Source organism: Microcaecilia unicolor, chromosome 11, assembly GCF_901765095.1.
Source record: "Microcaecilia unicolor chromosome 11, aMicUni1.1, whole genome shotgun sequence".
Taxonomy (NCBI): domain Eukaryota; kingdom Metazoa; phylum Chordata; class Amphibia; order Gymnophiona; family Siphonopidae; genus Microcaecilia; species Microcaecilia unicolor.
Genome location: NC_044041.1, coordinates 31,061,013 through 31,079,807, shown reverse-complemented (window position 1 = coordinate 31,079,807; position 18,795 = coordinate 31,061,013). Strand labels below are relative to the sequence as shown.

At 43.0% G+C, this 18,795-nt stretch overlaps 1 protein-coding gene across 1 annotated transcript in view; it reads left to right on the top strand.

Moving 5' to 3' along the window:
• The first annotated feature begins 7,021 nt into the window (after positions 1-7,021).
• Positions 7,022-18,795, top strand: part of RPH3A (rabphilin 3A) — a 166,013-nt gene continuing 154,239 nt past the window's right edge. Inside the window, exon 1 of the mRNA XM_030218773.1 lies at positions 7,022-7,098. Coding sequence (XP_030074633.1) covers positions 7,022-7,098 — 77 coding nt within the window. The remainder of the gene's footprint in view (positions 7,099-18,795) is intronic.

The window sequence follows — 18,795 nt, the reverse complement described above, 5'->3', positions numbered from 1 at the left end:
TGGTGGTTGGGAGGCGGGAAATACTGCTGGGCAGACTTGTACGGTCTGTGCCCTGAAAAAGGCAGGTACAAATCAAGGTAAGGTATACACATATGAGTTTATCTTGTTGGGCAGACTGGATGGACCATGCAGGTCTTTTTCTGCCGTCATCTACTATGTTACTATGTATGTTACTATATGTTTGATCGTGGTATCACATGACCAGTTTATCTCTCTTAGGACTCCTTTTACTAAGCTGCGGTCAGTTATAGCACATGCTTACTGCAGCTTAAAAGGGCTTACCACAGGATGTGCGGAGGCATCCTGCTTTAAAGATCCAATGTGTGTACTCATATCACACGCTAAAAAATTGTTCTTTATTTTTCTTGGAGGGGCTGTGTCTGGGGCAGAGAGTTTGCGTGCTGGACAAATCAGTTTTTATTTATTTATATTTTGCTCACACCTTTTTCAGTAGTAGCTCAAGGTGAGACATTCAGGTACTCTGGATATTTCTCTGTCCCAGGAGGACTCACAATCTAAGTTTGTACCTGAGGCAATGGAGAGTTAAGTGACTTGCCCAAGATCACAAGGAGCAGCAGTGGGATTTGAACCGGCCACCTCTGGATTGCAAGACCAGTGCTCTAACCAATAGGCCACTCCTGCCACATTACGGTACACTAACTGATTAGCGTGGGATTAGCGCGTGAGCCCTTACTGTCTACAAAATAGGTGGTGGTAAGGGCTCACACGCTACGTTTTGGTAATGGTCATGCGCTAATAGGAACATTAGTGCACGGCCATTAATTTGGAAAATGGAAAAATCAGCCATTTTCTCTCTGCGGTAAGAATAGCCTTACCACACGGTAAAAACCCAAGTAAGTGTTCACTAAGGTCACTTTTTACCACAGCTTAGTAAAAGGGCCCATAAATTATTTTGCAAACTGTCTCCCTGGGGGGGGGGCATGTGATTAAGGGGTCTTTTTACTAAGCTGTGGTAAAAGGGGACCTGTGCTAGTGTCACTGCGTGTTTCTGACGCATGCTGAGGCTCCCTTTTTCCACGGTGAGTAAAAGGCTGTCCATTTTTGGGAAGATGGAATGGCTATGCAGTAAGTGAACCTTACCGTCACCCATTGAACCCGGCACTAACAAGGCAGCACTGATTACTTCGGGTTAAGTTCCGGCACTACAAAAATAGGCCATATTTTTATGTTGCCAGAAATGGCGAGTGCTGAGGGCGGGAACTACCGCTGTGCCCGGTGGTAGTGCTGGATTGGCACACGGCAAGTCTGTCGCCGCACACCAACCCTTTAGTAAAAGGGCCCCTTAGTTCATATGGACCAAGTGGGCAATATTTCTGGTAAGCAAGCTGCCTATAATATACAACACATTCTTTACCCGGCATGGGCTGCAAGCTGATCATTCGAACATTATTACTTAGAGAAATGCAAGGCCATGCATGGCAAACACAATAATTAACCAATACTGTCAAAAGCAAGAACGGTTATAAATAAAGGTTCCAAAAAAAAGCAAGACAGGGAAACTATTCAGATGACATTCCTGTGAATGTCTTTACTGAATAAAGCATGTGCCATTTAGAACTGCAAGGTGTAATTGGAGTAATAGATGAATATTTGCCGTAGAGGCGTATGAGCTGTGTAATAAGCAAAGATGATGACGAGGATGGTAACCAGTCACCCAGGAAGGAGGCAGAGAGATGTGCACTGGGAACGAAGGGTGGATAAAATAGGATGCAGAGGATGAGACTAACAAAAGAGACGGAAAGAAAATGGACAGAGGGGAAAGGGTTCAGTTGTCATGCAGATTAACATGGTAACCACGTATGCTGAAGTGTGGCTTGATGAATGGAGAAGCTGGCCTGATAGAACTAGAGAGATTAGGGATGGTACAGATTATTGATGGTTCAGAGTTCGTTATCCAGTTTATTTGCATGCGCATCTTGGAAGTGTGCCCAAAGTTGGGTATGCAATTTTGGGTGCCATATATAGATCTAGGTGTTAGTGGGTAAATAAAAGGAGACATTCACAGAGGGAAACACACATGTGGAGGCATATCTAACAATTACATGTGTAACATAGAATACCGTTAGCTACACATTAAAACTGCCGCATTTAGGCACATGCGTGGGATAAACACAAAGGAATCCTGTTTAGAAGGAATGGATCTACGGAATCTTAACAGAGATTGGGTGGCAACGCCGGTAATTGGAGAGTAAAATCAGTGCTGGGCGGACTTCTACAGTCTGTACCCTGATTGTGGCTGAATAGATATGGATGGGCTGGAGTGTAAATTTTAAGGGGCTTTGACGTTAGCTTCAGAACTTTTAGTACAGGAACAGTGCTGGGCAGACTTTTACGGTCTGTGACCTGAGAATGGCAAGGACAAATCAAACTCGGATATACATATAAAGTATCACATACCATGTAAAATGAGTTTATCCTGTTGGGCAGACTGGATGGACCCTACAGGTCTTTATCTGCCTTCATTTACTATGATACTATGTTACATACATTTGTGCCTGCTGTTGGCATAAAAACATTTTCAATTAGAATATTTAATTTAATTTAATTTATTTTGGCATTTATAACCCGCTTTACCGACAAGTTCTAAGCAGTTTATATTTAACAGTATGTTATCAAAAGATTAGCTAACATTAATTAGTAATGACTTACAGTGAAACTGTTCCGTATACAGTAAACAATATTACGTTACATCTTATTAACTAGCTAGACATGGTTGAGCATAATTGTTTATGTAAGATCATGTTTAATATGAAACTTGATAGTCTTTGGAACTCATAGTCTGTAATGTAGACCCTTTGCCATTTTTATTAGGACAAGTTTAGGTTTTGTGTGAGTGTTCTGCTAGGTTTAGCAGGTAGTTACCGTATTTTTTGGACTATGAGACGCACTTTTTTCCCCCCAAATTTGGGAGGAAAATGGGGGGTGCGTCTTATAGTCCGAAGGTAGAGATTTGGCTGGCTGGCTGGCTGGCTGGCAGCCCGCCCACCCGCTCTCCCTCCCTCCGAGTTCGGGATCGCCCTCCCCCTGGCCCTGTCACCACTTCTCCCTACTCACGCGATCTTCCCTGGTGGTCTAGTGACGTCGGGGCAGGAAAGAGCCCCCTTTTTCCTGCCCAGCGTGCTGCTCTCCATCCTCCTGTATGCAGCCTGACAGTCTCGGCGAGATTCAAAATGGCTCCTGAGACTTCAATTCTCGGCGGCCATTTTGAATCTCGCCGAGACCGTCAGGCAGCAATGCATACAGGAGGATGGAGAGCAGCACACTGGGCAGGAAAGAGGGGGCTCTTTCCTGCCATGACATCACTAGACCACAAGGGAAGATCGTGTGAGTAAGGGGAGAGGTGGTGACAGGGCCGGGGAGGGGGGAGGAGGTAACCCTGAGGGCGATCCCGAACTTGGAGGGAGGGATTCGGACAAGACGCACCGGAGCACCTAGGTTTTAGAGGAGGGAAAAAGCAAATTTTTTTTTCCTATTTACCTCCTCTAAAACCTAGGTGCGTCTTATGGTCCGGTGCGTCTTATAGTACGAAAAATACGGTATGTGTTTCATCTTCCATGTCTTGTGTAGATGCGCGGTTAGTTTTCCGGAGGTTGAGCTAAAGTGTTTCTGGAATAACCAAGTTTTAACTGAGCATCTGAAATGCAGATAATCTGTTATTAATCTTTTGTCTCATGGCAGTAAATTCCACAATTCCACTCTTTTGCCTGCAATTGTCATGTTGTGAGTTTTCTTTCCTCGACATTCTTGTGAAGTTGGTATAACCAGTTTGATTTCCTTTAAGGATCTTAGGGTTCTTCTGGGTTGATGTAGTTGGACGAGGTGCCAAATGTAGGATGGTGTGAGGCCATAGAGACTTTTAAAGATCATTGTTAGTAGCTTGAATTCTATTCTTGCTTTAATGGGTAGCCAGTGTAGTTTGATAAGAAATGGTTTAGCGACCTCCTCATATCAATTTAGCTGCTGCATTTTTGACTATTTACAGACGTTTCAGTGATTTGTCTGGTAGTCCTAAATAGACTATATTGCAATAGTCAAGTCCTGTAAGAATCATAGCCTGTACTATAATGTGGAAATGGGTTTGGTCAAGTAGATGCTTCATGTGCTGGAGAAGTTTTATGCTATTGGCATAAAAATATTTTCAATTAGAATATTTCACTTTAATTATACCCAGGATCACAGGAAGGTGGGGTCAAGAAAGTAATTTTCCTGTTATTCATCAACAATAAGAAGTCCAGGTGGACCAGAAAGCAAGTGAAATTAGCCCTTTGGACCACTTGGGAGTCCTAAATACTTTCCACAGAAACACCTATAGACAATACCTTACCTAATAGAGTCCTCTATAATATGCAATATTAAATTCACTCTGCTAAGTAGATTTTTATCTAAACCCTATCTTTGACCCCAAAAAACTGTTAGAATTTATTAATTCTAAAGAAAGTATTAGGGTTCCTTTGGTTATAACCATTAGTTAAAATGCTGTTTAATCGGCTGCGAGTATTGTTTTGCTCCCAAATGCTCTAATGATGTATACATGTTTTCCTTTTTTTCCCCTCTTTTTGCCTAGTATCTGGATCCGATTATATTGTGGACAAAATTAATGGGGAATGATTTCCTTGTTTGTATTTGATTAGTTTTCTTGTTTGAATTTACAGATATTGCCTATGCATTTATGTTTGAAATGTAAATGTAAAAATTAATAAAAATAAATTAACAAAAAAAAAAAAGATAATTGCTTAATGTGTAGAGGTAGTGAATTCCATGTAAGAGCTGCCTGGTAGTTAAAAGATGTTTCCAGAACTCGCTTGGATTTCACTCTTCTGATAGGCGGAAACTTGAGCAATAGACGATCTCTAGAGCAGTGAGTTGGATGAGAATTCAATAATACGATAACGTTTGCATAGAAGTTCAGATGTTTCACCATACAAAAATTTAAAAATCGAACAACAAACCTTAAAATCGATATGAGCTTTCAAAGGAAGCCAATGTAACTGTATTATGAAGGTACATAGATGGATTATTGGCACACAGATGTACAGGTATTTTTGCCATTTACTAATATCAACAATTGACTGCAGATAATCACATTTTGTATGTTGGAGGATCCTTCAACATACAAAATGTGATTATCCGCAGTCAATTGTTGATGTTAGTATTTGAGATTCTGTAGAGGAGTTTTGATACCGGTGGAAGTGATTTCTGTCATTTACACATGTTCTTGGTGCCTAAATGTTGATACCCTCTTTATTGGATATTCAACAATTAAATCCCACAGTCTATGGAAAATCAATGATGACGTGAACTACTAAAACCAAGACTGAACATACTGAAATATAAATAAGGCTACCAGCATTTAAATATATCAGTTGTTTATTTTTTCAATCTTCTATTTTCTTTTTCCTTACTTGGATTATAGAGTGCCCTCAGCAACAAAACCTCTATTTTCGGCAATATATTTTTAATGCCAAGTGGGCTTAGCACTTCTTTCATCTTGTTTTTTTTGGTGTGCTATAGCCTATAATATAGTGCTTAATCAAAGTAACTCAAAACGTGAACTTATCTCTTAACATTTTCTCCAAAATGTGGTGTGATACTTGAAATTGCTGCTTCACTCTTACCTACTTCTATCTGTGAACTGAATTTGGCTTCCCCTGGAAACGCCCTCTTTATGGAATTACCCCCATAATGCCAAAGCCTAGCAAGTGGGACTTAGCCAGGTACAAGTCGTTCATACTCAGAAATCCCGCTGAATGTTGGGCCCATAGAATCATAGAAAAATGATAGCAGGCAGACAATGTGGTCTATCTAGTCGGCCCGTGTATCTATCTATCCAAGCATATCAATAGATTGATTTTATTGTGTACTCCAAGGTGATGTTACAGAACACAGAGTTGCATAGTTATCCCAATATCCCACCACAACACCATCATTAGGTCCTCCTTTGTGTAGACTTGCATACAGAGCCAAGATGTCATCAATTTCCAGAATCTCTTTACAGATGGTGGAAGGACATCAAAATGTTTAGAGATCTGCATGTGAAATGAAATTGGATCTATTTACGGAGGTTAGGTTTTCTGTGGGCTTCAAGCCAACTGAACTTTAGTTATAAAGAAGTTTTCAGGAGTAGGCTGACATTTCGGTATCAAAAGTTTAGTTGGGATAGTGAATGCTGAAAGTTGTGGCATTGAGGATTAGATATGGAAATAGGAACATCAATCAACACATCCGAATCAACACGAACGTACCTAAACCTGCACTATCCAAGCTGCAAAGGACTCAAATACAAATCAACTTATGCATCCAATTTTTCCTACATAAGCACTCGATTGTGGAACGCATTACCAAAAGCCTTGAAAACTACGTACGACCACCTACAGTTCCGGAGAACACTAAAAACTTATCTTTTTGAAAAAGGCATAGCCTACCAACCCAACATAAATGCATGATCTCTGCAACACAACAAAACTAAAATACAGAATGGACAAAACACAATTCTCCCGCTGCATGATGACCTTGTGTGGCTGTACCACATGAACCTTTTCTTAGCTCAACATCACTCCGCATTTGTTAACACCGGAGTCTGCAAACGCATCTCCGGCACTATGTAAGCCACATTGAGCCTGCAAATAGGTGGGAAAATGTGGGATAAAAATGTAACAAATAAATAAATCATTGTAGCTACAGACTATTCCAAATTGGAGTTTAAATCAATTATAGCTTGATAAGACAAGGCAGAATCTTTACCTTTATTTCCAAACCATCTGCATCACATCATTTTGTTCAAAACTGAGATTTCCAGTATGTTAGTGTTCTAAAGTTCATTGGTAATACCTAATGTTTGCTGGAGAAGAGCTCTTTTTTCCAATTTCCTGTCTAGTCTGCATTCCCCATGGAGGTGATATTTTCAGCAACTGTTATTGTAAGCTGAGAAAACCTGCTATTTTTTCAAATAACAAGCTAACCATGTTTATTTTTTCAGACACAGTGGCCTTGGGATTCAGCTATGACAGATACGGTGTTTGGTAACAGTACTGGTCCTTGGATGTGCCCAAATGACAGACAGATGGCCCTAAGAGCTAAGTAAGTGACCTTTCATTAAAAATAAAGTTCCTTTCGGTAGCATTTACTGACCCATCTTACCAGTGCGTATTTCTAGCAAAAAAAGGTGCCGGTACTCAAATGTCAGGCCACCCTTTGGGGTGGGGTGATCACTGGGGGACCCACCCCACAATAGCCAGGCCCCCTGCAACCCGTCACAGAATCTATGACAAGGCAGAATTGGTGTGTTGAGCCTGATCTCTTTCATTAAAACTTGGGGTCCATGGGTCAATTTTAGCAGACAACGGATTTTGCCGCATGTCCATTTTTGGCAAAAAAAAAAGAGGCCTTTTTTTATAGACACACTAAAAAATGGATCAGCACAAGTCCAAAACACGTGCCTATACTACCGCAAACCATTTTTCAGTGCACCTTTGTAAAAGGACCCCTAAGACTACAGTTTTAGGGAGCCTTTTACTAAAGTTTACCTGGAGTTATCTGCACCAGGGCACGTTTTATTCCTATGGACCCTGCTGCAGATAACTCAAGTTAAGCTTTAATAAAAGACCCCCTTATTTTGTAAACTGTGCTTACTTTCTGTATCTGTGTGTAAGATGCAGGGCTTTTTCTGAGGGGGTACTTGGAGGTACTGAGTACCAACACCTTTTCCGTTGTCTGCTAAAATTGACCCATGGACCCCACGTTTTAATGAAATGGATCAGGGTCTACAACCAATTCTGCCTTGCCATAGATTCAGTGACTGGTTGCAGGGGGCCTGGCTATTGTGGGGTGGGTCCCTCAGTTATCACCCCACTCGAAGGGTGGCCTAGCATTTGAGCAGCGGCACCTTTTTTGCTAGGAAAAATGCACTGGCTACGCCACTGAGGTACACACAGGGATTTCATTTTAAAATTCCTGTAAGTAGTGGGTATCCATTTCAAAAAACGTGTCATGTACATGGGTGCAAAAGTAGCTGTGATTTCCCTGCTGGCATGTACAGTATTTTCAGAGGGAATCTCTGTGGGCTTGCAAACTGCGAGTACTTTGAAAACTGTCCCATGATTCATATAAAAGCATTTCAGATACAGCATATTCTGCCCACATTATGCTTAACTGTCTTAAATTTAATTCAAAATGGGAAAGCAGCTCATACTGTTATTCAATACTGAGTTTGAAAGAAGATTCAAAAGAACTAGATGAAAAGATAAATGCAGATTATACAGTAGTAAAATATATCTTTCAAAGCTAGCTTCTGATTCTTTGGACAAACACACAAAAGCCAAAAAAGTATGCTTTATTTATTTCAAGTGGTGAGGGATAGAGGCTTTCTTAGTTCTCAGCATTCTGTAAAATCATATTTTGCTTAGCTTGTTCACCACCGGTACAAATGTCCACATTAAATTAATTTAAATTAAATTCTATAGAGTGGACATATCTGATTATCAGAAAAGTTCTAGGCTGCATCCTTGAATTTAAACTCTCTAATGGCTTTGCAGGATTCAATAAATTCTCAATTCAGTATCATACAAAAGCTTTTCAGGATTGAAACCAAGTTGGTTATATCTGATCTTTAGAAAAGAAACACAGACTTAGGGACAAAGAATCTTCTTTATTTCATAATTGTGCCTAGAGTCATGGAACCTATTTAGGTGTCTCGAGAACTAATGAACTCAAAAAGACTGCACAGGTAATGAGTTACAAGTAGTACACACGCAAAACTCTTTATAGAGGCTTGATTTTGAAATGATCTGACTACTACTGAACATGCATTGACTTGACTTCACAGGAAGCTAAAGATAAGAGCTTCCTGTATACAGATCCCGCCTTTACTTGCCGCAGAAGGAGTGGGGGGAGTAGCCTAATAGTGCTGTGGGCTGGGAATCAGAGGAACTGCGTTTGATTCTGACTGCGGCTCCTAGTGACCCTGGGCAAGTCACTTATCTCTCTATTGTTCCAGGTACAAAAAACGTAGATTGTGGGCCCACTAGGGACAGAAAAAGTGTTTGTTTCCCCTTGGCTGTACCATAGAAGGGCAGTATATCAAAGACCCATGACCCCATGCATCAAAAGTAAAAGGCATGGCAACCAAGTCATGGCATCCTGGGACAAAGAGTGACCAACAAAGACTTCAGTTTCTCAAGCACAGCCCATAGCTTCCTGTAGCCAGGACAGTGGCCAACTATTAAGCTTTAGAGGTTCTTAACTCAGGCCTTGGGACACACCCAGCCAGTCAGGTTTTCAGGATACACACAATGAATATGCATGAGATATACATTTGAAAGCCCTACATCCATTGTCCTAAGCTTTCATCCTGAAAATCTGACTGGCTGAGTGTGTCCTAGACTCTGGGTTGAGAACCCCTGCGATGGAGGGATGTAGAAAACCCACTGCTACAATCAAGTGGTGGGTTGAATATAGAAAGTCTTGCAAGGCTGGATTTCATCCTAGGAATGCTAGGTCATACTGCTGTCATTATCATTGGCATGGCACAGAACAAACCTATTCCAAGAGTGAATATATTTGGGTCTAGGGTTAGCTGGAGGTAGGGGTCCTCAAACCCAGTCCTCAGTATCCCCAACCCTGCCTGGTTTTCTGGATTTCCACAATGAATATGTATGATATCTATTTGTATGCAGTAGAAGCAGTGAATGCAAATAGTTTGGAAAATGTGGGGTAAAAATGCAGATCTCATACATATTCATTGCGGAAATCCTGAAAACCAGGCTGGGTTGTGGACCTCAAGAACTGGATTTGAGAACCCCTGACTGATGGCATACAAAAGGTATGTATCTGTTTGGGTAAATAAATGTTGCCATGCATTTGGGCAGAATGGAGGCCAGGGTATTAATGATGTGTCTGGGGTAAATATAGAATCTAGCCTTTAGCGCGCTATAAATGCTAAAAAGCCCATAGGTATAAAATGAGCTTCTTAGCATTTAATGTGCACTAAATCCATTAACACACTCCTAAGTTTTGTAGCTGGGCCAATGGAGGGTTAAGTGGCTTGCCCAGGGTCACAAGGAGGTACAGTGGGAATGGATCTTGATTCCGCAGGTTCTTAGCTCACTGTCAGGCTTATTTTCAAAAGAGATCGCCGATGATCTTCCGACACAAATCGGGAGATCGCCGGCGATCTCTCAATCCCGGCCAAATCGGTATTATCAAAAGCCGATTTTGGCCAGCCCCAATTGCTTTTTTGTTGCAGCACCGGCCAACCTTCAAGGGGGCGTGTTGGGAGGGTAGCGAAGGCGGGAAGGGGGGCGGGGCGGGGTTACGAAATGACCGGATTCACCTTATTATGAAAAAAAAACCCGCTGGCTCGAACGAGTATTTCGCCGGGCGGACTTGGTCCATGTATTTTTAGGACCAAGTCCCAAAAAAGAACCCCAACTGACCAGATGACCACCGGAGGGAAGCGGGGATCACCTCCCCTTACTCCCCAAGTGGTCACCAACCCCTTCCCACACACACACACACAAAAAATTAAAACATTTTTTTGCCAGCCTGTATGCCAGCCTCAAATGTCATACCCAGCTCCCTGACAGCAGTATGCAGGTCCCTGGAGCAGTTTTTAGTGGGTGCAGTGCACTTCAGGCAGGTGAACCCAGGCCCATCCCCACCCATCTGTTACACTTGTGGTGGTTAATGTTGAGCCCTCCAAACCCCCCTAAACCCACTGTACCCACATGTAGGTGCCCCCCTTCACCCCTTAGGGCTATGGTAATGGTGTAGACTTGTGGGCAGTGGGTTTGGGGGGGCTCAGCACACAAGGGAAGGGTGCTTTGCACCTGGAAGCTAATTTTTTTTAAAAGATTTTTTAAGTGCCCCCTAGGGTGCTCGGTTGGTGTCCTGGCATGTCAGGGGAGCCAGTGCACTACAAATGCTGGCTCCTCCCACTGCCAAATGCCTTGCATTTCGCCGGGTTTGAGATGGCCGGGTCCGGTTTCCATTATGGCTGAAAATCGGAGCCGGCCATCTCATCTAAACCCGGCGATCCGCCGGCGATCCTATTCTAAACTCGGCGAGCGATTTGGCCGGTGCCAAGCGTATTTCGAAAATACGCTTGGCTCCGCCCGCTTACAGCGCCAGCCCTGAAGATGGCCGGCCATCAGTTTCGCCGGCGCCATTCGATTATTCCCCTCTGTGCTATTAGGCTACTCCTCTACTTCTAAACAAGAACGAACAATTGCTTAAAAGATGTTTTGAGCATCAACTAACATGTGAAGACTTAAAACATCTTGGCTAAAAGGTCATCGTTCATGCCGAGTAACTTGACAGGAGGAGCTTATTATTCATCCCTGGCCAGTCTTCATTTATTTGCAGGCTAGACTTTGATTTCTGATCAAAATCCAACATACTGCAGGGCGCAGAAGCCACTGTGCGCAATATATTTGTTTAAATTAGTCTCTCTGCCAAACAACCTAACCTATAATTCCATAAGAACATAAGAGTAGCCATACTGGGTCAGACCAATGGTCCATCTAGCCCAGTATCCTGTTTTCCAAACAGTGGCCAAGCCAGGCCACAAGTACCTGGCAGAAACCCAAATCGTGGCAACATTCCATGTAGAACCCCAAAGAATAGCAAGATTCTGGAATCCTAAAGAGTGACACGATTCCATGAAGAATCTCAAAGAGTAGCAACATTCCATACTACAAATCCCAGGACAAGCAGTTGCTTCCTATGTCTGCCTCAAATTCTCAATAGCAGACTGTTTACGTTTCCTCCAGACCTTTTTATAATCCAGATACACTAACTGCTGTTACCACATCCTCCGGCAAAGAGTTCCAGAGCTTAACTATTTGTATTAGAAAAATAGGTTCTCTTTAAACTTGGCCAGCAGTGCTCTGAGTGATGCTATTTTTCTGGCCCTGTTAGGCATGTGAATACTTTTTATTCCCTTGTGTGAGGCTGTAATTGTGTGCATTAAACAATCTAAAAAATTTATACTCCGTCTCAGCTCCTTGAAAATATAAGCATGCCTGAAGATGAGAGAGTTTTGCAGGTGATATCAGGTCACACCACAGGCTCCCTGCTTGGCTTCAGTTCCTTTATACTAATAACCATGCTCAGTCAGTTGCTCTTTTATACAGTATCCAGTTGATACTCAGCCGGCAGCAGTGAGAGTATTTTTAAACACGCACCGCTGCTGGCCAGATTAGACCCTGATATTCAGAATACTGCAACTAGACTTGTCATGCATGTACCACGCTTTGAGAGGGCTACTCCTATGCTGATACATTTGCATTGGCTTCCCATTAGGGCCAGGATTGTATTCAAACTCTGTGCTCTCATAATTCAGATTCTGTATGGTATTGCCCCTGATTATATGTTGCCCCTTGTTACTTTGCTTTCTCGCAATTCAACCATTGATGCAAGAGACTACCTGCGTTTTCATTTTCCTGCCTGTAAGAAAGTAGTTTCTAAATCTATATGTTCAGCTACTTTTTCATATCAAGGGATAGTGCTGGGCAGACTTATACAGTCTGTGCCAGAGCCGGTGGTGGGAGGCGGGGCTAGTGCTGGGCAGACTTGTACGGTCTGTGCCCTAAGAATGGCAGATACAAATCAAGGTAAGGTATACACAAAAAGTAGCACACGTGAAATTATCTTGTTGGGCAGACTGGATGGACCGTGCAGGTCTTTTTCTGCCGTCATCTACTATGTTATGTTATGTAAATATATAAGATCCCAATATGATTACTTGCTTTTTTGTAAGTTTTTGAAATCTTTCTCTTTCAAACGTTTTCTGTCAATTGATCCTGCTGCCTAATCTCTCCCCTTCCATTCTCCCCATTATGCTTGAGGGATCCTTTTATGAAGCTGCGGGAAAAGGGCCCGGCGCTAGTGGTGGGAGCCGTTATTCCCGTGCGCCAAGGCCTTTTTTACCACAGCTGGTAAAAAAAGCCTCCAACACACGTGGCCATGCAGTGAGAGAGCACTCACAGACAGATGATCAAAAGCCCCGCGCTGTTCCAAACAGCGCTCTAAAAATAGTGCCGGAATAGCACGGGGCGTTATTAGACCCATGATCAGAGATAATTGCATGCAAATTTAAGCGCGCAATTCTCTCTGATCGTGGGGTAGAAGTACGGGAGAATTGTGCCTGAGCGTGCGCTCAGCACAATCCTCCCGCACTTGTTTGACAGGTCTGGGCTGTCAAAAGCCCAAACCTGTCAAAGACAGGGGCTGGAGCTCCATGGGACCATCAGACCCCAACTACCCCTGCCCCGAGCAACAGGGGCTGGAGGTCTGGCGGACCTCCGGTCCCCCTGACGATCCCCCTCAGGTTCAGGGAGGGCTGGAGATTGGGGGGAGGGGGAAAGGAGGTTATTGCAGGTTAATGATACCAGTATAACTTATCCAGATATCTTAGGCTCACAATATCTGTGGCCAAGATATCTACATAACTGGATAGGACCTACCTACCTCCTTTAAGCTTTTATTGAAGGGCAGAGGCATGATCCTGAGATTTTGGGGTAGATATTTCTGAGGATTTATTCAAGGATGTCAGTCCTTTATTATTGGGTATCTAAGGATGCATTTGACCTTCCATATTTCTTCATATAGAATCTGAGGGGCCCTTTTACCAAGCCACATAGATGCCTATGCACGCGTCAGTTTGGCGTTACTGTCCGGCTACCACGTGGCCCTTGCGATAATTTCATTTTTGATGTGTATCCACTACATGTGCTGGAAAATAATTTCTATTTTCTGGTGCGCGGCAGAAACCGGGCAATAATTGTCATTCTACGTGCGTAGATGATTACCGCAGGGTTACTACGTGAGACCTTACCGCTAAGTCAATGGCTGGCGGTAAGGTCTCAGACTCAAAATGAGCGCGCGCCAATTTTAATTTTGCCGTACATCCATTTTTGGCAAAAAATTTAAAGAGGCCTTTTTTTACAGGTGTGCTGAAAAATGGATCTGCGCACACCCAAAACACGTACCTGCGCTACCGCAGCCCATTTTTAGGTGCACCTTAGTAAAACGGTCCCTGAAATGCCAATTTAATAATAAAAAAGTTGTAGCTCATATGGTGAAAAATAGGAATTTACAAATTCTTTTCTCTCCTTTTTTGCCTTCACGACAGTGAAAAGGAACAGTAAGTACCATTTGCTTTTTTCTGTCTCTTTGTTCTCTTTGTTGTCAGTATTGCTTCTGTTTCCTGCACCATCTGTTTATGTTTTAACGGAGAGTAATGGGCAGTTAGCGCATGGCCTGAAATACGTGTTTTCAGTGTTCCAGCCACAAAGGAAGTCTCTTCTTTGACTTATTGATGGTCTTCCACCAGAGCATTATGGGAAAGTTTGAGGTGATTCTGCCCTATGGCAAATTTCTCATTGTGGGCCTTTGAGGGCTGTTCCTAGTACGTTGTTTCGGGAATACCAACATATATCCTATTTTCTTTTTGCTCTTCCTAACGTTTCTCATTTTTAAATTGTAACCCGCTTTGACATGGATAGGAATTGTGGGTTTTCAAGAATGGGAATAAATAATGGGGTCGGTGTCCTACGAATAGAAACCAAGGTAGAAATAACCGTCCCCTCTGGAAAATGTCCACCGGATTCTCTCTAGTCATTTTGATGAGAGAATTGTTTCAAAGAGGGTTAGGGGCAGGTGAAAAGAAAATAATTGGAACATTCCCTTTCATACTTGTCAAATTTTTGAAAAACTTGGGAAGTTTCCCCAAATTTTAGTTATGGGAGAACTTGAGAAAATCCTTGTCGCTAGGTGTGAATAGAAGGCAAAATGACCTCTTCCACTAACCTTCTGTTTTGTTGGCCCTTTGAGAGGTATGGCAAACTACTAAGGCCTGGATAGTCTAAAAACACTTATCTGTATAGCAGGGGCGTATCTGGACTCCGGCGGTAGGGGGGGCCAGAGCCAGAGGAAGGGGGCACATTTTAGCCCCCCCCACCGCCACCGATCCCCCCGCCATTGTCAGAGCCCCCACCGCCACCGCCTCCGTGGCCATGCTGCTGTTGATAGGAGCTGTTGAATCCACTTCGGAGTCTGACGTCGTTGTACGTTGTACGTGCTGCGACGTCAGACTCCGAAGTGGATTCAACAGCTCCTATCAACAGCTGCACGGCCACGGAGGCCGAAGATGAACTTTAAACACCTCGGGGCAGCTGGCGGGGGTTTGGGGTCCCCCGCCGGCTGAAGAAGTAGTTTTTAAGGCAGCGGCAGGTGGAAGTGGACCTCGGCTGGCGGGGGTTGGGGTCCCCCGCCTGCAAAAGTAAGCAAAGGCAGCGGGGGAGGGTTGATGGTGGTAGGGGGGGTCCAGGGCAAAATCTGCGGGGGCCCAGGCCCCTGAGGCCCCACGCAGATACGCCCCTGCTGTATAGTGGTAGCCACTGCGGAGCAAGTGTGTAAGTAGATGCTTCTATTTAGGTGTCCCAACGCCACATGGTGACAACCTATTCCATAATGGCATCTGGACACCAAGATTTTATTATAGAATATTGAGTAACCCAGGGCTCCTTTTACTAAGCGGCGGTAAGCCCAACGCGGGCTTACCACTCACTATACAGGAAGTACTGCCGGGCTACCGCAGCAGCCCGGCGGTACTTCCCACCCCTAGCGCATCTTCATTATTGGTAATTGGGAAGTGTGTGGTAAGGGCTCACATGCTAATCCCAGGCTAATCAATTTGTGCGTGGCAGTGCCCACGCGCTAACCAATTATCATAGCCACGCTTATTCTGCGCCCCCAAACATGTCCCCAGTGCTAAAAAAAAAATAAAGTTTATTTTTTAGCAGCTGGGTAGTGCGTTCACAGGTAAAACTTATCACGGGACGCCTGAGCGCATCCCAAGGGAGGCCATTTTAAGGCAGCTTAATGAAAGAGCCCCTGAGTATAGGGCATTATTACAGCTCATTCTCTTTCTCTTCATAATAGACATGTTCTCCCTTATTTTTCTACTGTATTTTGGCACAACCTGCTTGAGCTTTCAGTGTAGTATCAGGTTTAATTTAAAATGTGAAGAATTGTTTGCAGACCATCGATTTGTTATACCCCAGAGTCTTGGCTACCTCTCTTTTAAATTCAGTCATGCTGCTTTTGTCAGCAGTTATATTTTATTAATGGAAACATGCAGCTTGTGGCCATTTATATGGCTGAAAAATTCAAGAATGGAAAAAAAAAAGTTAAATTGGCCAAAAATAGAGAGATCAGAAGAAGAATGTAGAACTTAGTACAATTATTAATCTGAAAAATCAATTCCGGTGTTGTGTCTGCTGATCCGTTTGTTGAGATAACCCAGTTGAGCAGATCTCAGCTAATCAATTAGAGAAATGTGGAGGAAGGCTTCACTTTACACCTAGAATCAGAGCCTGATAGTAAAAAAAAAATATTCTGAGCCCTATTTTCAGTCAAATCTAGGAGCCCAAGTTTTCAGCTGAAAATTCATCTTAATTTGGAGCTTCAAATGCTTAGGTCTAAATTTCTATCATTCATTTGTCTACATTTATGAGCCTAGGGACCCCTTTACTAAGGCACGTAGGCGCCTATGCGGGTCCAATGTGTGTCAATTTTAGAACTACTGCCCGGCTACCGCGAGCCCAGGGTGGTATTTCCATCTTTTACGCATGTCTGATACGCATAGCAGAAAATATTTTTTATTTTCTACCACGTGGCGTTAACCGGGCGGTAATCGGCAGTGTATGTGTGCTGGCGATTACCGCCCGGTTAACACGTGGGACCTTACCGCTAAGTCAATGGGTGGCGGTAAGGTCTCAGGCCCAAAATGGACGCATGCCAATTTTTATTTTGCCGCAATGTCCATTTTCGGCCAAGAAAAAAAGGGCCTTCCTTGAAGGTGCGCTGAAAAATGGACCTGTGCGCATCCAGTACACGCCTCTACACCAGCGTAGGCCATTTTTCAGCGCACCTTAGTAAAAGGATCCCCTAGTGCAGTAAATCTGTGCTAAGTATCTAACTAACTCCCTGCTCGAAATCCATCTCTGCTGCCTTCCACTTTTCATGCTACTAAACTTAGGAGCCCCTCAGTGGAATTTTGAATCTAAAGTTATGCACTCAGCTGTAGTAAATTTTCAAAGAGACCCATTTAGGAGCATAAGTCCTTTGACTATCAGGACCAAAAAGATATTTCAAATGAGTTTTTCATCCATTTCAAGACCCCCAAAGATTTGTTTTAGAACCCCTGGTGTATAGAACCTTGATTTCATGCAATTACTTTGTAGTTTTCCTCTGCCAGGAAGTGGATGTATCGCTGATATGCTAAGCAGCATATCCCTTTCTTAGAAACTTGACTGTCTTTATTCCAGGATATTTCAGTTGTCTCCAGACAGCACGATAGAGAAGATAATCTGTTTCTTCCTTTGTGAGGGAAATTTTACATTTCAGATGTGAGACCATATAATTTCAACCTTTCAAAGAAGGTCTCAAAAAAGAAACAGGCAAGATCCAGAACAACAGAAAATAGAACAGACCACGTTAAAAGTAAAATGGTATTTATTTCCAAGTCATCAAAACAGCAATCAATTTTCTTTGGAACATAAGAGTAGTCATACTGGGTCAGACCAATGGTCCATCTAGCCGGGCATCCTGTTTTCCAAACAGTGGCCAAGCCTGATCAGTGGCCAAGTACTTGGCAGAAACCCAAATCGTGGCAACATTCCATGTAGAACCCCAAAGAATAGCAAGATTCCATCATCCTCAAGAAAGACAAGATTCCATGCGGAATCTCAAAGATCAGAAGAAGAAGGAGGCATTGCCTTCCAAAGCTAATCAAAAATGTATTGTTAGTCCAATAAAAAAAAAGTATCATTTTATTTTATTTTCTCTGTTTTGTTTTATTTCTATGTATTACTTTTAAAAGTGGAGTAATGCGACTACCACACCATGTGGAGCAGTTGTGAAATTATGAATACTGCATTGTACTTGCCTGGTCCTGTGGTTTGTGGTCCCTTTGGGTATGATTGTCTGAAGGCATCATTAATTCCTCAAGATCATGGTGATGTATTAAGCCGGCAAACACAGCGAAGGTCACACAAAGGATAATGTAGAAAAAGAGTTCAGAAGTTTTATTCAAAAATATGTGCAATGGACTCGACACGAATCGTGTTTTGGCCACGAGGGCCTGCCTTGGAGTCCCTGTATAGTACACAAGTTGAAGCCCTTCAATACAGTAGTGTTCACAACAGTGTCTACTACATTCTGCTCCAGCGTTCGGCACACCAGATACTAGGTCATTTCTTTCAGACGCCATTGAACGTAGAGAAGTTCAACTTGTGTACTAAACAGGGACTCCCGAGGCAGGCCCTCGCGGCCGAAAAACAATTTCATGTCGAGTCCATTGCACATATTTTTGAATAAAACTTCTGATGTGAACTCTTTGAGTCCGTTGGACGTTTTTTTCTACATCGTGCTTTGTGTCACCTTCGCCGTGTTTGCCTGTTTGCATTGCCCTGTGCGGAGGTCTTTTTGTTCTTCTGTGCTTGTTGATGTTTTAAGCCAACATCACAGTTTTCAGGTGGGCCAGGATGAAGTCAGTTTGGTTCTGCCTGAGCTAACCAGTAGAGAGCAATACTCATTCTCATAACGTTTCACTCACAACCTGCAATTCATCGGTGCTCTTTTACAAGTTAGTCTCAAACTCTGTACTTAGTGTCCCTGAATCTGCCCACACATTTTCAAAGGGAACATCCCCATGGGGGAAAAAAAAATTAACCTTTGCCTGGGTCCCAAGCAGGAAAATTTTTTTTTTGACTG